The 17,689-nt window shown below is 43.4% G+C and overlaps 1 protein-coding gene across 2 annotated transcripts; it reads left to right on the top strand.

Annotated features, from left to right (window-relative positions):
• Positions 1-901: 901 nt before the first annotated feature.
• Positions 902-16,323, top strand: capn3a (calpain 3a, (p94); the record flags this gene model as incomplete). 2 transcript variants are annotated; one of them, XM_080550548.1, is made up of 21 exons in its annotated part: positions 902-1,153; positions 3,291-3,360; positions 4,226-4,344; positions 4,682-4,815; positions 5,503-5,671; positions 6,094-6,177; positions 6,741-6,835; positions 7,395-7,472; positions 7,813-7,973; positions 8,942-9,111; positions 9,626-9,637; positions 9,855-10,063; positions 11,692-11,728; positions 12,986-13,063; positions 13,739-13,796; positions 14,090-14,154; positions 14,706-14,774; positions 15,538-15,616; positions 15,789-15,905; positions 16,043-16,101; positions 16,211-16,323. In XM_080550548.1, 21 exons carry the CDS (start codon positions 902-904, stop codon positions 16,235-16,237), a joined length of 2,142 nt encoding a protein of 713 aa, XP_080406674.1. In that variant the 3' UTR covers positions 16,238-16,323. The 2 variants fall into 2 exon arrangements, with proteins under 2 accessions (XP_080406674.1, XP_080406673.1); XM_080550547.1 differs by having other exon boundaries at positions 12,986-13,120.
• Positions 16,324-17,689: the final 1,366 nt, after the last annotated feature.

Raw genomic sequence — 17,689 nt, 5'->3', positions numbered from 1 at the left:
GAGAAGGACGTCGTCAGGTGTTTTTTGACATTATGCACTTTGACATAGCATAGCAACGTCACATTGAGGGTTACGTTTATATCATCGATGACCAATCAACTGATCTTGCACATCTAAGCATTTCAGCTTGCTTTTTTTTTATCAAGTCTGTCTTGGTGGGGGCGGGGGGGGATGGCATCACAGGTGGTGATTCCGAATGTCCATGTTTATCTATGTCTGTTTTGACTGGGTGTGATTGGATCTGTGTGCCGAAGCTATCAGCGTATATAAGACACAATGGATCGCAGTTATACTCACAGTGACAAAAAAAAATCGATGGTTTACCTCACAGCATTTCGCCCTGCGCTAGTTGTGCTGAGACTGCTCAATGCTGAGCTCCATTGAGAATAGGTTTAAAGGTTTTGAATGCCTTCTGCTGAGGCAGGGCATCCACCGACCACTCTTTACATGTGCTGTGGTGCTGCCCACCGCCCTTTGTGTCGCCCAACAATAATGGCACGAGAGCACCACAGCCGGGGAAAGGTCATTGTTCAGTGACCAATGGGAATGCAACAAATAGAAGACCTTTATGTGTGTATGCATGTGTGTGTGTGTGTGTGTGTGTGTGTGTGCGTGTGTGTGTGTGTGAGAGAGAGAGTGTGTGTGTGTGTGTGTGTGTGTGTGTGTGCGTATGTGTTGTGTGTGGTGCATGCTAATGTAGATGTGAATGCATGTTAAGTGAATGTCTTTTAGGTCTGCCTTTTGCGTCTACTCTATGACCAAGGGAGTGAAGTGGGACGTCATCCAAAGGAGTAGCCAATCAGAGATTAGTTGTTTGGATTTATGCCAGGGTTTTTTAGGCTTGTAAGACTTTAGTGGAAGTGGCAAAAGCCAGTTTAAAAAAAAAATCAGGTGAGACAAAATGCCCTACACACCGTCCGGCTTTTTCTGCGACCGGTTGATCCGGGAGCGGGAGCGCAGAGATGGGGAAGGCTCCCTCAGCAAGCCCCTGCGCTTCAGCGGACAGGACTTCACCACCCTCAAACAGGAGTGCCTCCAGAAGAAGGCTCTGTTTGAGGACGACACTTTCACCGCCACAGTGGAGTCCCTGGGATACAAGGAGCTCGGGCACAAGTCCAACAAGGTCAAGAACATCGTCTGGAAGAGGCCCAAGGTAGGCGGTTGGTGATATGGGTGGCGAGTGGCGGTACACGATACAGGGGCACGTGGAGAGGAGTATTGGTCAGAAGGTTTTTACTAAACAGGGGAAGGACACGCATAAGGGCGGTGGGATGTTATCGACAGTTTTGCGACTACAAAGCCACACGTGGAAGTATCAGGATTTCTTATTTTTTTCTGCTGTGATTCAGAGATTCACTCATATTTAAGGAATCTTAACATCTCAGCTCTCTTCTGTGGAACCAGTACAAATGGTCAACTGATGGTCAACATTTGGGACGTCTGGGAGACTCATTATCATTCATGTGTGGAATGCTAATAGTATATGTTATGGTTACACAAAACATAAGGTTAGAAGGGTTCCGAATGGTTAGAAAACACGCTCTTCAGATATGTTTTGCATCAGGAGAACATCAGGAGAGTGGGGCAAATTTCTGCTATATTGGTGTATGAATGCTTCTTTTTTACTTAGTGCTTTTTTCTGATCAGCATTCTATGTTTGGGCTTCGTCCATGACACATAGGCCAATAGCATTTATCACATTGTAACATTAACATGTTCTGACTTTGTCTGTCTCGGGTGTTCAAGTCTTTGAGAATTTGCTTTCAAAGTGTTTCCCTCTGTCAATTTGCTGGCACCTGTATTCCAGCATCATGTAACGTGTGAATTGGTCACAGAGAAGAAATCATTTTGTGGCACATAAATTCTTAGAGGAAAGGTCATGATTACTAGTTATTAATCAGTAGAGAGGTTATGGGTGCCAAACAGAAACTTCAGCATCATTTTGTTGTATATTATACTCTATATTACTGATGTGCTGCTCTTTGTTGATGTTTTTTGTTGAACACTGTACAGTATATACTATATGTATATATTAGTCAGCAGTAATCTAGCCATCTATTCCCAGGTATTTTCCCCTCATATCCATAAAGAGGCGAGTTTCAGCTTTCAACCCAGCACACACGTGAGACAATCCCATTATGTACCAAGTACTCAAAATGGAGCATAATGCATAATGCATTGACGTAGGCAAACGGGAGCAAATCCTGGCTGTCAGCACTCCCCTCTCCATATCCACCTGCATACAATCACACTGCATACAATCACACTGCTGTGTGTTGCTGTAGTGTTGTGCCCTACAGTGCCTGCTGTATTGCATTTACATAATTACATAATACTACACTGACAGTCACGTGACCTGTTTTTATTAGGTACCTACACTGTTCTAATTGACGCTCATTAAGTAATTAAGATTGTAACCATTGTAAACCGTTATAGAATGTGCTGCACATTTTTCAGAAGTATAATCTGACCCACCCAAGCATGACTTCCTTACCTGTTTACCTTACTCAGGTATACACCCCTTTGTTCTCGGGATATATCACGGTCAGATTGATTTCTGATATGATTCAATAGACAGACGAGGGTATTGTACATGATGAAGTTTGGTATGGGTTTGAGATTGATACATTTACATTTGACATGTTTGGCATTTATCAGACGCCTTATTCCAAAGCGACTTAGCCTACACTCAATACATTTGACTAAGCAAGTGAGTCATCAATCCACCAGTCGTAGCAGGAAGAGTGATCCAGCTCAGGCCCGGGGCCATTGGCAGTCTCTGTGATAGAAGGAAAAATCTATCACCATCTTCTAAACCTAGACTTTTTATTTTATTTATTTATTTATTTTTATTATATCGACAATATATCCATGGCGATATAATAAAAGATTGGTAGTTTCCTTTGATGGGTAATGAACCAGTCTAAGAGGCCATAATGCTTATGTCCTGTCTGCTACTCAGACACCATACAGCGCTACATCACCTCCTCAATGCTGCTGTTATATTCTTATCTGTATTAAGTATATACTGTATACCTCCTGATATATATAGGAACAAGGAAATGTTGTTATGAAACGCTGTAGAATGTCTACTTTTTATGGGAACTGAAATTAGGAACTATATTTTATGGGAACATAAATTGGAACTCAATTGGAACCGAAATTGGATCTCAATTTCAGTTTGTCAATAGGTTAACCCTACTTTCAGAGCAAAATGTGGGTACCGGTACACACATTTGGGTACACACATTTGGCCAGTCCATATGATGCTATTTTCTATGTGTCTGCAGGAGATCTGTGAGAACCCTCAGTTCATTGTGGGCGGAGCCAGCAGGACAGACATCTGCCAGGGGGATCTGGGTAAATTATGCCTCATAAACAATACACTCACAAACATGTGCTGATGCCGTTGCTACAATGATGAACATGTGTTTATCACCACTCTTGCTGGTTTGTTGTTAACCTGGGAGAAAGGTGAGTAAGACGTCGCTGACCCCCAGGGTATGGTGACTGGTCAGGGGTTCTGGCTGAGGGAGGAACAGAGAGAGAGAGAGGTTGTGTGTCCTGCGAGGAGGAAGGAGGATGTACCAGAGGCCATAGGGCAGTAAACCTGACATTTTGGAGTGGAAAACATCCCAGCTATTCCCAGCACACAAGCTCTCCATCACCAGTGGCCTCTCCATATTGTGCTTACTCTTTTGGAAGGGAATCCAACTAGCAGCACTTCTCATTGTTGTGGCGTCCAGGCGTGGAATAAAGGGGTCCAGTGGGACAAAGGTCCAGGCAGGCTGTGCTGCCCCCCTCCCCACTCAGAACTTACATTGTTCACACTGTCAAACACCCTGGCATACACACCTGGACAATCATAAAACCCCTAGGTCAGCATGGAGAGGTAGCTAAAGGTAAAGTTTTTTTTTTTTTTTTGAGTGGGGGGGCAGTCCCGTCCCGCTCATGTTTTATCATTTTATTGGAGAGATATTAGTGAAGACAGACAGGAAAGAAGTAAGGAGAAGAAGGGAGAGAGAGAGGGCATGTCAGCAGGGCATGGGCTGACTATCGACTATAACTTGACATTAGTATTGTTTTAGATATCAAATCACAATGATGAAGGTATAGATCTAACAAAGACATGACAAGTATATTATATTGTACATCTAAAAATGATCAAAGAATCAAATCCCTCAGTTAGAGAGTGTTGACGTTGTGTTTACGTCCGTGTCTGTAGGTGACTGCTGGCTGTTGGCTGCCATCGCCTGTCTGACTCTGAACGAGAAGCTTCTCTACAGGGTCGTCCCTCAGGAGCAGAGCTTCTCAGATGGTTATGGGGGTATCTTCCACTTCCAGGTCAGAATGGGGCCCTTCAAATAACCGTTATATATGTTACGGTACATGTGGGAATACGGTACATGTGGGAAAACTAGGGTTAGGGTTAGGTGCTACGTCGACTTGGTACATGCTGGCATGTCTAACCCTAACCCTAATCCTCTCCCTAACCCTACCCCTACCCCTAACCTTAACCTTAGCACCTAACCCTAACCCTAGTTTTCCCACATGTACTGTATTCCCACATGTACCGTAACATATAGACCGATATCAATTACTTTAATCTTATGGTCTTCTTAATCTTAATGGTCATCATGGTTAATCTCAATTCTCCTGTGATATGTTGTCCGTCCTCCAGTTCTGGCGCTATGGCGACTGGGTTGATGTTGTCATTGACGACCGCATCCCCACAGTTAACAACCAGCTGGTGTTCACCAAATCAGCTGAGAGGAACGAATTCTGGAGTGCCCTCCTGGAGAAAGCCTACGCCAAGTACGTAAGACAAGGACATCCGCCTCAGAGTCCAGATGAATGGACTATCAAGGAAGCAATTGACCATGAGAGGGCGGGGGTTGTGGACTCATTTACCACTGGTACAGGGTTGTGGCACGAGGCGAAGCCGAGTAGGAAAACCCTGTACAGTGATAAATGAGTCCACAACCCCCGCCCTCGAATGGTCAATTGCTTTTCTACAACAGCCACCACATAATATAAAAAATAAATACACAGTTTTAACATTAAATTCATTTATTTACAATCATTAATAGTTTCAGAATTCATATATCCTTCCGCCACAGAATATAGTCCCATAAACAAGATCAAGTAGGTCAGCACAGGTGTTCTTAATCAGATTGATTGGGAGGCGCATTGATACTGGAAATGCGGTCTGAACTGAAGGTTGTTGGGATATTTACCACTGTTGCTAGCCAATCAGAATCCAGTATCCAAACATGCTGTTGGAGAATAGTAGTAGGATTTGCACAGTGAACAAGAGTATCAGTATCATGTATCAGAATCATACCGTTTGGTCATACTGTAGTGTACATGGCTTGTTTTTTAGTTTTATACCATTATAATAAGGAACATGTTCTGACGGTGAAGTATTTTCACCCCTGTTTGACTGTTGTATTTCTGTTTTCTGTCCCACTTCCTGCTCTCCCTTCTCCTGGTGCACTGCAGGCTCCACGGCTCCTACGAGGCTCTGAAGGGTGGCAACACCACAGAGGCCATGGAGGACTTCACCGGAGGTGTGACAGAGTTCTACGAGATGAAAGAGGCCCCCAAGGAGCTGTACAAGATCATGAAGAAGGCCCTGGAGAGAGGCTCCCTCATGGGCTGCTCCATCGACGTAAGTCTCCTCAGCGTCGATTCCAACTGACACTAGGAAGACATTTGATGAAATGGTGACGTTAGAATTATAAGGTTCTATCTCCGTTTCGAGTTCTCCAATCTCGAGTTTTTTTACATAATCTGAACCATTAGGTGTTTATTAATGCCTGTGTGGTGTTTTTTTTTTTAAATGTAGAAATGTTTTAGTTAGTAATTAATAAAATACAAAGGTTCCATCTCACAAAACATAATGGAATGTAAAAACTTTGACGCTCGATATCTCTGAACTACCCTAAACGGAGATAGAACCTTATTAATTCTAAACTCACAGAATGTAAAACCAAAGAAATGTACAGTATACTCTATTCCATAACATTACAAGGCAGGTCTTCATTGGTCCATGATTCATTAATGTGCCTCACGACTTCCTTGTTCCTCTAGTCCCTGGTGCCAGCCCGCTTTGAGACCCGTACTGTGACAGGACTTGTGAAGGGCCATGCCTACTCTGTGACTGCCGTGGAGGAGGTGAGAACGGACCAGAACTGAACTAGGATATGTGTGGACTAGAATATGTGTGGACTTTGACCTCTAGTCTAGTTTGTCACTCTCGTTGTATTTGTTCTTTGTTTTGTTTTTCTGTTCTGACTGTCTGACTGTCTGTCTATGAAATCTGTTAAGCGTCCTTGGGTTTGAGAAAGGCGCTATATAAATCTATGATATTATTATTATTATTATTAGTCAAGAGTCAAGAGAGTCAAGAGTCAAGAGTCAAGAGTCACTTTATTGTCCCATCACTGGGAAATTTGTATTGGGCTTACACCCCACAGCAGCCAACAAAGAGCAACAGACAATACAGGATATTAGCACACAAACAGAAGGCGGACCTGATTAAAACAAGAGTGGAAATAAAATGATTATTATTATTATTATTATTATGATATGTGTGGACTATGATATGTGGGGACTATGATATGTGTGGACTATGATATGTGGGGACTATGATATGTGTCGACTATGATATGTGTCGACTTGTATGACATGTTGTGTTGTCATCTTGACTGATTTCTACTGTTCATATGATTTCCCAGTGTAAACAGTCCCAGCATAAGGAGTCTAAGGTGTGTTTGGTGCGTCTCAGGAACCCCTGGGGTCAGGTGGAATGGAACGGGCCCTGGAGTGACAAGTGAGTGACACTTTTGCACCTTTGATGATGAATGCCATTTAAACAGCTCTGTACTGTAACCTAATATTCATACTCCTCCTGACAATGAATCATGCAGTGGTGTAGTCTAGTGTTTTCTAGAGGGTATACTGTGATTCTTCCCTCCCAGCCTCATATCGTTCATTTCGGAATGCCATAAAAATAAATCTGCGCTCCCTGTCTAACGTTATATCTAACATTACATGTTATAAGGCTGATCTGTGCATGATAGTACTGCATTTTGACATATTTCATGTCGCATCTCCCCCCTTTGATGGTATATGACGCTATAGTCAGTCCCAATGGTCCAAAAGTCAAGTGCTTCGTAACACAGACGGGGTGAATTTTCTGAATGAAAGTGAAAGTTCTGTCACAAAACGCCGTTACGTATCCTCGCACATTTTTAAGTGGGTATATGGAAATCCTTGGCCTTTCCTAGTGGGTATACAGCGTATTCCTGCGTATCACGTAGACTACACCACTGGAATCATGTGAACCTCTGTATACTGTATCATATTCCTCTGTTACTCCCTGTCTACAGCTCCAAGGAGTGGACCTCTCTCTCTAAGACAGAGAAGGATAAACTGCAGCACCAGAATGCTGAAGACGGAGAGTTCTGGTGAGCGTTTTGCCTCCCTGAACAGATTTCAGTTTGTGATGTTAGAATCATAAGGTTCTATCTCCATTTTTGTCAATAATTCATAAAATACAAAGGTTCCATCTCACAGAACATAATGGAATGTAAAAACTTTGACGCTCAATATCTCTGAACTACCCTAAACGGAGATAGAACCTTATCATTCTAAGCTCACGACTGTTGCTTACAAGTCAAGCAACTGAAATTCTAATTCAATTGCTGTCTTTTTCCCCCCCACAGTTACCCACCATGCCTTTTGTGTAACAAAACAAAATGTAACTCTTGTAAATGTTGTGTCAAATCTCTGTTGTGTCAATCTTAGGATGTCCTTTGAGGATTTCAAGAAGAACTACACCAAGATCGAGATATGCAACCTGACCCCCGACCCTCTGGAGAAAGACAAGATCCACAAGTGGACCGTGTCTGTGAACGAGGGTCGCTGGGTGAGGGGCTGCTCTGCTGGAGGCTGCAGGAACTACCCAGGTAGGAGCCTCACCTCTGCCTTTACTTTCCCGCCTTTTTCCCCTCCCCCCCCCCCCCCCTTTTTTTTTTTTGCCCCACCTGTATGAAAATACCTGTATGAAGTAGTTAAGGAATTGTATTATAATAATACTACTAATAATAATAACTTTTTATTTGTATAGCGCAGCGATTCCCAACCTATGGGCCGCGGCCCTCTGGTGGGCTGCGAGGGTACTGCAAGTGGGCCGCCAAATCATGGGCAAATTCTTTTTTTAAGTTGTTTTTTTGGTTAAGTTATGGTACTGTATTTTTTTCTTTAAAACCGTAAAAAAAATGCATCATCAGTGTGATACTGATAGATAGGAACTTATGGTAGGACCATTTTACTACTAGGCCTACTGCACTGTATGTATGATGATGCATATGAAATATCCAATAAGAATAAGAGAATAATGATGAGACCTCAAAAAAATGTTTACGCATGCGTAAAATGCCTGTGTGGGCCGCGAATACTTTAGAGATTTTTAAGTGGGCCTTGAGTCCCAAAAGGTTGGGAACCGCTGGTATAGCGCTTTTCCTGCAAACGTGGCAGCTCAAAGTGCTCCAATCATTATGGATTTGACAGTTGACAGTTGACAGTTGACAGTTCGTGACGTTAGAATTATACGGTTCTATCTCCATTTATTATCAAAATTGAGTTTTTTACATAATCTGATCCATTAGGTGTTTATTAATGCCTGTGTGGTGTTATTTTTAAAATGTTGAAATTTTTTACTTAGTAATTAATAAAATACAAAGGTTCCATCTCACAAAACATAATGGAATGTAAAAACTTTGACGCTCAATATCTCTGAACTGCCCTAGACGGAGAGAGAACCTTATCATTCTAAGCTCACGAGTTGACAGTTGACAGTTGACAGTCGACTCCTCTCATTATGGTGTAAACAGTCCTTTCTAGTGGATAAACTATCTGTGTTTATGTCCTGCAGACACTTTCTGGACAAACCCTCAGTACCGCCTGCGTCTACTAGAGGAGGATGACGACCCCGAGGACAACGAGGTGGCATGCACCTTCGTGGTGGCGCTGATGCAGAAGAACAGGCGGAAAGAGCGCAAGATGGGAGCAAATCTGTTCACCATTGGATTTGCCATCTATGAGGTTCCCCTCTTCACTCACACACATCCACACATCGCTCCTAAACATCACCACATTAAAGAGGCAATCTGGGATTGGTACATCAACTTTTTGACTTGTCTTGAATGTATGATACATAGCCATTGGTTCTTGAAGAATATAGCTATTGAACCCCATCAGGGCCCAGAATATAAGCTTGTTTTACTACATTGTTTGTAAACAATGTATTCATAAGCACCCACTGTCTAGCTTCAAAACATTGTTGAAACTATCATTTTGATCTGATGAATTGTCCTTGCGTACATAGCCACGTCTATGAATTTGAGAGTGGCTCGTGTTTTGTACCGATTTGTTGTTGTTTGAATCCCAGATTCCCCCTTTAATCAGTTATCTATTTTATTATACAGTATATTGCATATTATATCACATATTGCTCTTCTGTAAAAATCATGAATCATGAATTCAATTTGTTTTTAGTATCGTCTGTTGGCCTTGTAGCTGGTAAACACAACTCACTCTGTTCTCTGTCTGTCCATAGGTGCCAAATGAGGTAAGGAGATGGAATGGATATGTCTGCTGTGGAATATGCTTGTTTGCCCATAAACATCCAATTCATGACTTGAATGTTCTCATGAATGTTCTCTTCATAACATATTCACTTCTTGTTTAAGAACTAACTCTTGTTGAATATATCTTTACACTTTCAACACTCATCAGTTATTAATCTCCTCCTCCCTCCTTCCTGTCTGTCTGTCTGTTTGGACCAGATGCATGGCAACAAGCAGCACATGCAGAAGGACTTCTTCCTGGTCAACTCTTCCAAGGCTCGCTGCAAGTCCTACATCAACCTGCGTGAGGTGACCCAGCGCTTCCGCCTGAGCCCCGGGGAGTACGTCATCGTCCCCTCCACATACGAGCCTCACCAGGAGGGAGAGTTCATCCTCAGGGTCTTCTCCGAAAAGAGAAACACCTCAGAGTGAGTGGGTGAGGGGGAGCTGGGCGGTGTGCAAATGGGGGAGTCGGGATAGAATTTGTTATAGTCCCTCTGGGAAGCAATGCAGGCCATAGTGATGTGATGTTACTTAGGCAGATACTATATTTATTCCATTCTATTGATTAATTGCTGTCATTGTAATAGTCTGGAATAGGAAACTAGTTGTCTGCCCCTTTGTCTATGATGGGATGTGTATTGGGTGGGGGGGTGGGGGGGGATATTGTTGTTGTGTTAGAAGGGGGGGGGGGGCGCTGCTGGGGGGAATGGGGTGGGGTCAGACCACCAAAGGACAAACAATTTTAACGGCGATTTGATTTGTAGAGCTGGAAGAAATCGGCCCCAGTTCGAAGCTGTTATGGAATCTTTTTTAGGACAAGCGACGTCAGATTTGGGCATGCTCCGGTAAACATTTTCTTTCAGTATTAAACAACAACAACGCCCCTGCTTAACCTCAACACCAGCCTCATCTGCCCTCCTGGAACTCAAGCAAAATCGAGCTGGCCGGCCGTCTGACGTGGGCGTGGGAACGACCACCAACACAGCAAGGACTGGAAGACTCTAAACCTGAAGAACCTAGAAGAACCTAGAACAGACCAACTTCATTATTAAGTTTTTGCCTCCTGGCTTTCATGTAATCTCAACGAGACAGGGAGTGACAGTCCGTGACGTTAGAATTATAAGGTTCTATCTCCGCTTTTGGTCAAAATTTAGTTTTTTTTACATAATCTGATCCATTAGGTGTTTATTAATGCCTGTGTGGTGTTATTTTTTAAATGTTGATTATTATTTTTTAGTTAGTAATTCACAAGATACAAAGGTTCCATCTCACAAAACATAACGGAATGTAAAAACTTTGACGCTCAATATCTCTGAACTACCCTAAACGGAGATAGAACCTTATGATTCTAAGCTCACGGACAGTCATAGGAATAGGAATTAGAATATTGGAGGTGTATACTCTGGTCTCAAATCAGATAATAATCAAGTTGTGTATGTGACGCCTGCCATATCTAGTCTGTGTTGAGTAGCACAATGGCATATCAAAAGAGCTAAAGCAGCAGCTGCAGTAGACATGAACAGACAGACGAGCAGACATGAATGAACAATGGACTGAAACTAAAAGGCCAATTCAATAAAGATTGAATGTCCAGAACCTGAGAGGAGAACTGCTCACAAGAGCGTCGGGTGCATATCTTTATAAACCAGAAAACAAGTTCTCAAAAGGAAAAACGAACGAAACCCTCTTCTCTTTTGAAACAAACAAACAGGTGGTAATTAACCCAAATCTTTTGTTCCCAGCCTGCTTTGAGACGGTAAGAGTCTGTGGTGTATGATGCTGTCTGTCACTGATATGGGTATGGGACCATAAGCCTTTTGAATTATCGTATGAATTACTGTAATTGTAATATAGTGCTAGCTAGGTAGTATTCTATTGATACATAATGAAATCAAGATAACCACTCTTATACTGTATAATATCATGTATGATGAAGTTACGAAGTTTAATGCTTTATAAAGAAATGAATAGGCTAATAGGCTTATGGTCTAAATGAGATTAGTGGCCTTGATAGTGTCGCCATGGTGACTGCTATTTGTTGGTTTTCACTCAGGGAGATAGAGAACAGGATCGAGGCTGACCATCCAGTGGTGAGTACTCTGTTCCTCCTGCCGTCATATAACCAGTCTGACGTCACGCGTGACGTTTAGCAATTTCCGGGTCCAAATTAAAAATTCCCCGCACCAGAGTACCAGTTTTCCAAAAGCGGTAGAATGACAGTTCAATCGTTTTTTAGACTGGGATCTATTCATACAACAAGGGGCACAGCACTTTCCCATTTTTCCTATTGTCAGCATCTTTGAGCCTTGGAAAAGCGCTATACAAATATAATGAATTATTATTATTACTGCGGCATTTCGAAGAGAGCGCCTCAGCCAACGTTGGACCCGGAAACACGTCACGACTTAACAACCGATAAAATGTGACAGCAGCTGGTGAATGTTCAGACTTTTTATTCTGAAAAATGTTAATAAATGTCAACGTTGTTGTTGAAAATCAATGACACACTCGCAATGCAATGGATTCGGTTAGTAAGTAATCGCCACTACTACCTAGTTAGTGTAGACATGAATAATCAATGACATAATCATAAAAATAAAAAATAAAAACGGGATAAAAGTCTGAACATTTGGTCGGTTGCCGGCTTCCCGCTTTCACCAGCTACTGTCACATTATACCAAGTCCTATATCTATGGCTGTGTTAGGGTTAGGGTTAGGGTTATCTGTCTCTGAGTCAACACCCAGTGACGTCCGTCTTTCTTCACCAACTGGCAGACAGTCGCTGTCTGGGGTCAGTGGGAGATGACGTGGAAACAACAGTATTTATCCCACAACAATATTTGTTTACATTACATTTTTACATTTTTGGCATTTAGCAGACGCCTTATTCCAAAGCGACTTACAATCAATACATTTGACTAAGCAAGTGAATCATCAATCCACCAGTCGTGGATCATCAGAATCAGGAAGAGTAATCCAGCTCAGGCCCGGGGTCATTGGCAGTCTCTGTGATAGAAGGAAAACGTTATTATTATTATTATTTTATATATATATATATATAGGCACTGGAGAAACAGAGAAACAGTACAAGGGGGGGGGGCAGTAGAAGTCATAGGGGACACAGTAAAGGGGAAAAAGCGGGTGTCTCAGGAGACGCAGTACTGGGGGGCAGTAGAAGTCTCAGGAGGAGCAGTTAAGGTGTAACCTGTTTAGAAGTACAACCCACAGAACGAGCTGTTATGTTATCTGCCTCTCAGACAACTTTCTCTCTCTCTTTTTTTCTGTTTCCATCTCCATCTTTCCTCCCTCCTCCTCCTTCTGGTGTGTTTGTTGTGTCACGCTCTCAGCCGGCGCCAGCCTCTGCGGGGGAGGAGAGTGAGGAGGACCAACAGTTCCGGAATATCTTTCAGGAGATAGCCGGGGATGTGAGTACTGGGAGCACTGGGAGTACTGGGAGGCCTGGGAGCGCTGGGGGGAGTAGTGTGAGTATAGAGGTGGGGTGGGAGGGTGGTGAACACGGGCTTCCAACATGACTGTAGAATGTAGCTAGTTCATTGTGACATCATATGAATGTTTTCACATGCATTTAACACTAGAACAGCCATGAGGGCTCATTTGACTCCCTGTGAGTAAAGTAAAATGTCATATCTTTGCGCTCAATCAAATTTCAGGACCCTCCTTTCATGACTTTTCCTAGATATGTGTGTTCTACCACCCCAGTATCCTTACATTTTCAAAATCACATCAGGATAAGCTAGTATGAAGCTATTTTGCCGTTTTTCTGTGTAGGAAGCAGGCTAATTTACAAGCAGCCAACTAGTGGTCGTTGTGTGTAAATAGCAGCTTGAGCTTGTACAGAGGCGGCTCTTTTAGTAGGTAAAAGGGTAAAAAGGGCACGGCTGTTCTAGTGTTAATTGAGGCTTGTTTTGAGGCTGCCCTTGTGGGAGTGTTTCTTGTTATGTGACATAATATAAACACATGAAGTTGAAATACTTAAACATAATGTCTAGACTAGAAATACACTCAGGTGAGCTCCATCTGTCTCCCTCCCTCTCTCTCTCTCTCTCTCTCTCTCTCTCTCTCTCTCTCCTCCCTCACAGGAAATGGAAATCACAGCTAACGAGCTGAAGAATGTCCTGAACAGAGTTGTGTCCAAACGTAAGAAGCCTTACAACATGTCATCATCATCAACTGTCTGTATCATAATGAATCATAAGCCCTGCTGCCATCAGTCTCCTAGAGCTTTCTCTCTCTCTCCCTCCCTCCCTCTCTCTTTCTGGCTCGCTCGCTCTCTCTCTCTCCCTCCCTCTCTCTTTCTCGCTCTCTCTCTCTCCCTCCCTCTCTCTTTCTCGCTCGCTCTCTCTCTCTCTGTCTCTCTCTCTCTCCCTCCCTCTCCCTCTCTCTCTCTCTCTCTCTCTCTCTCTCTCTCTCACACACACACACACACACAGATAAGGAGCTGAACACCGAGGGCTTCAGCCTGGAGAGTTGCAGGAGCATGATTGCTCTCATGGACGTATCCTTTGTATCGAGTGCATCGGGCTGGCTGGCTGTGTCGTCTGTTGAGAGCACTTCCTGATGAGACCTGTGACAGGGTCTGTGTTGAACGTTGAGCGTGAGGGTCCGAATTAACCTTGTGTTGCATTTTTCAGACACACCCAGACCAAGTATTGGCCTTGGCTTTTATGTTATGTTATGGTCATGGGCTATTATATTATTTTTATTATATCCATTCATTCAGTGTTGTAGGACTCGAGTCCAGGACTCAGACTCGACTCGGGCTCGAGCATGGAGGACTCGGACTTGACTCAGACTCGAGCATTCTCTTCTTTGGTGACTCGTGACTCGACTCGGACTTGAACACTGGGGACTCGGACTCGACTCGGACTCGAGAGTTAGGGACTCGACTACAACACTGCATTCATTTATCAACCGAGAATTGTCCGTCCGTGTTGACCAGTTGTGTGGAGTGAGTGTTGAACTAGGCGATGGTTCTGAGCTGTTATGATGTTATGATGTTATGACGCGTCACACTCGATTGTGGGAGTCTTAACTGCATCTGCATAGATGGACGGGACAGGCAGACTCAACCTGCAGGAGTTCAGACATCTGTGGAACAAGATCAAACAGTGGCAGGTGAGAACGCTGGCGACATTTTCCCTTTATCTGCCACCTTGTTTCATTTGAAATAAAACAATGACTTAATTTGTGAGCTTAGAATGATAAGGTTCTATCTCCGTTTAGGGTAGTTCAGAGATATTGAGTGTCAAAGTTTTTACATTCCATTATGTTTTGTGAGATGGAACCTTTGTATTTTATGAATAACTAACTAAAAAATGTCAACATTTTAAAAATAACACCACATGTATTAATAAACACCTAATGGATCAGATTATGTAAAAAAACTCAATTTTGACCAAAAATGGAGATAGAACCTTATAATTCGCCCCGCGGTGGTGTAGCGGTCTAAGCACTGGCCACTAGTGCATGCTGCCCACCGGGGACTGGGTTCGAATCCCAGCTCGCCAGATCCGGATATGGCTGGGGCACACACGGGGAGCGGCATATTGGGCGGCCGCTCCCGAGGGCGGTATAGGAGTATTTCCGGACAAGGATCCCCCGGGGTGCCGGAATAACAGGTGCTGGGCTCGAGGAGCCAGTCAGCTAGTCTGCCTGGCGGCCTCTTCTGGGACTGCCGGCCACGGGGTCGTGCGGCGGATCCTTCGCAATAGGCAGGGGATAATTGGATGCTAGGTTGGGTTCAATTGGCTACCAAATTGGGTGAAAAAGGGATAAAATCAGAAAAACTAATTTATAAAGAACCTTATAATTCTAACGTGACGAATTGCTTGTAACATTTGGTGTGTAGATTTAATCATGCTTTTTTTTTTTCATGCAGGGAATCTTTAAACATTACAACTCCGACCAGTTCGGTAGCATCAACAGCTACGAGATGAGGAACGCCGTCAATGACGCAGGTAAGAGGCACACAGACATCCTCAAGCTTCAACTTTGAGTTCTGTAATCAGATGCATCCACTCCAGATCATGTGTAATGTCCTGCAGGTATCTGTTCTGTTCTCAACAGCCCCGGAACTCAACCTCTAATGTTCTTGTCACTGTACAGTTATGTGTCTTGTGTCCCCTTCAGGCTTCCGTCTGAACAACCAGCTGTATGACATCATCACCATGCGTTACGCAAACGAGAACATGAACATCGACTTTGACAGTTTCATCAGCTGTCTGGTGCGGCTCGAGGCCATGTTCAGTAAGTCCCAGTTTAGTTTTGTTCTCAGTACAATTTGACACTACCATTCGTCAAAGCATATTATGGTATGTCCCCAAAACCCTGTCTTTGACACACAAACACATTGTGCTGTATGATGTGGTGACGTTTCTTTACAGGGGCGTTCCAGGCCTTTGATCAGGATGGAGATGGCACCATAAGACTCAGTGTCCTGGAGGTACGAGCTATTCATGGTCTTCCGTGAGCTATGCTGATTAAGGTGGATTTAAGGTGGATTTATTGAATTAATACCTGTCTATGTCTTGCCTTTCCCTCCCCTTCTGCAGTGGCTCCAGTTGACCATGTATGCCTAGACAGGCCCTCACCCAGTCTTCTCCCAGGTGAGCTCCACTCCATACGAGGACCAGAACTGCAAGCCTTTACCTCATAATTCCATGTGCCAGACCACTACCATCTCCTATTCACCCCCACTTCGACCCTCAGTTCTCACAATCAGCCCATTGCTTACCCCCTCCATCTACCCCCCCTCCCTCCTCCTTACGCCTTCTCTTTCATTCTGCAACGCTATTCCTCTAATCTTCTCCTTCCCTTATCTCTCTCTCCTTCTTCTGAACCCCCTCCTCCTTTCATCTATTCCCTCTTTCTAGGTCTCAGGTTTTATACATCTCCTTTCTTGCCCATGTCCTTTTCCCAGTATGGCTGAAATATCAGTCTCTCTTCTGAGTCCTTTTATTTTTAAACACAACTCCTACCCCTGCCCCCCAATAACCACATGTATCATATTTTTCTCAGGCATCAAAACACACACAACCTCTCTTTTTCTGTCATGATAATGATACCTCACAAAATCCATCTCATCTTAACAATCCATCTCTCTAACACTCACCTCACTGTTCATCTTACTGGAAAATCTGCATGGCATTCTTGCCCTCAACCTGCTCCTTCAACCCCCGCCCCCCCCTCCCCCCCCGACACCACCCTTTACCTATCAAACCAACCCTAACCGCTGCAAGCCCCCCTTTGTACATCTCTCCAGTGGAACACAGACTTCTCTCATGGACAACGGCTGACTTGGAAGTGTCTCTCTGGCTTTTTCGTTCTTCCCGGTCAGTGGAAACTCTCCCCATCAAAGCTCTGAAAACACTGGGTGTCTGAAAAGTGTCTGTAGTCTGCGGAGTCTTGCAGCACCGCAAAATGGATCGCTAACAGAAGCGAACAGAACCTGCCAAGAACAAACACCCTCCGCTGTAAGAACAGAACCATGTAGAAGAACACTTACTTGGGGTTCAAAAATGGAGTTGTGAATATGGCTATGGGTTGGACAGTTTTATTGTGGTTTCCTATTAAAGCTTTGGTCAAATGAGTGTACTGCATTTTTAAATTTTTAAATTTTAAATAAATGATTGTGTAGTTATTGGTTGGACTGCTTTACCAGTAGTTCTCAAAGTTGAATGGTGGAGTTTTAGTTTTTTTCCCCTCTAACACATTTATATACGCTTTATTCCTGCAAGAACAGTAAAATTACTTGACTGGTGCTCTGTCTTGGAAATGTTTCAACAGAAGAAAAAAATTCAAGCACATACACACAGAAACAACAAATAGAAGACCAAAAAAACAAGTGGTAAATGTTTCAAATACTTTTTTTTTTATTTCAGGTTTTCTTTTGATAACATTTTCTTACAAAATATCTGTCACAAGTTCACAACGTTTGGCAAGATACTAAACAGACTTGTCAAAGAAACTCAAGAATGCCAGGTGAGAGGTCAACTGCATGCCTCCCTCAGCCTTAAATAACAGGGGGAAGG

This window comes from Nansenia antarctica, assembly GCF_963989245.1.
Source record: "Nansenia antarctica genome assembly, chromosome: 1".
In the NCBI taxonomy this organism is placed as follows: Eukaryota; Metazoa; Chordata; class Actinopteri; order Argentiniformes; family Microstomatidae; genus Nansenia; species Nansenia antarctica.
This window is presented reverse-complemented; position numbering and strand designations above follow the sequence as displayed.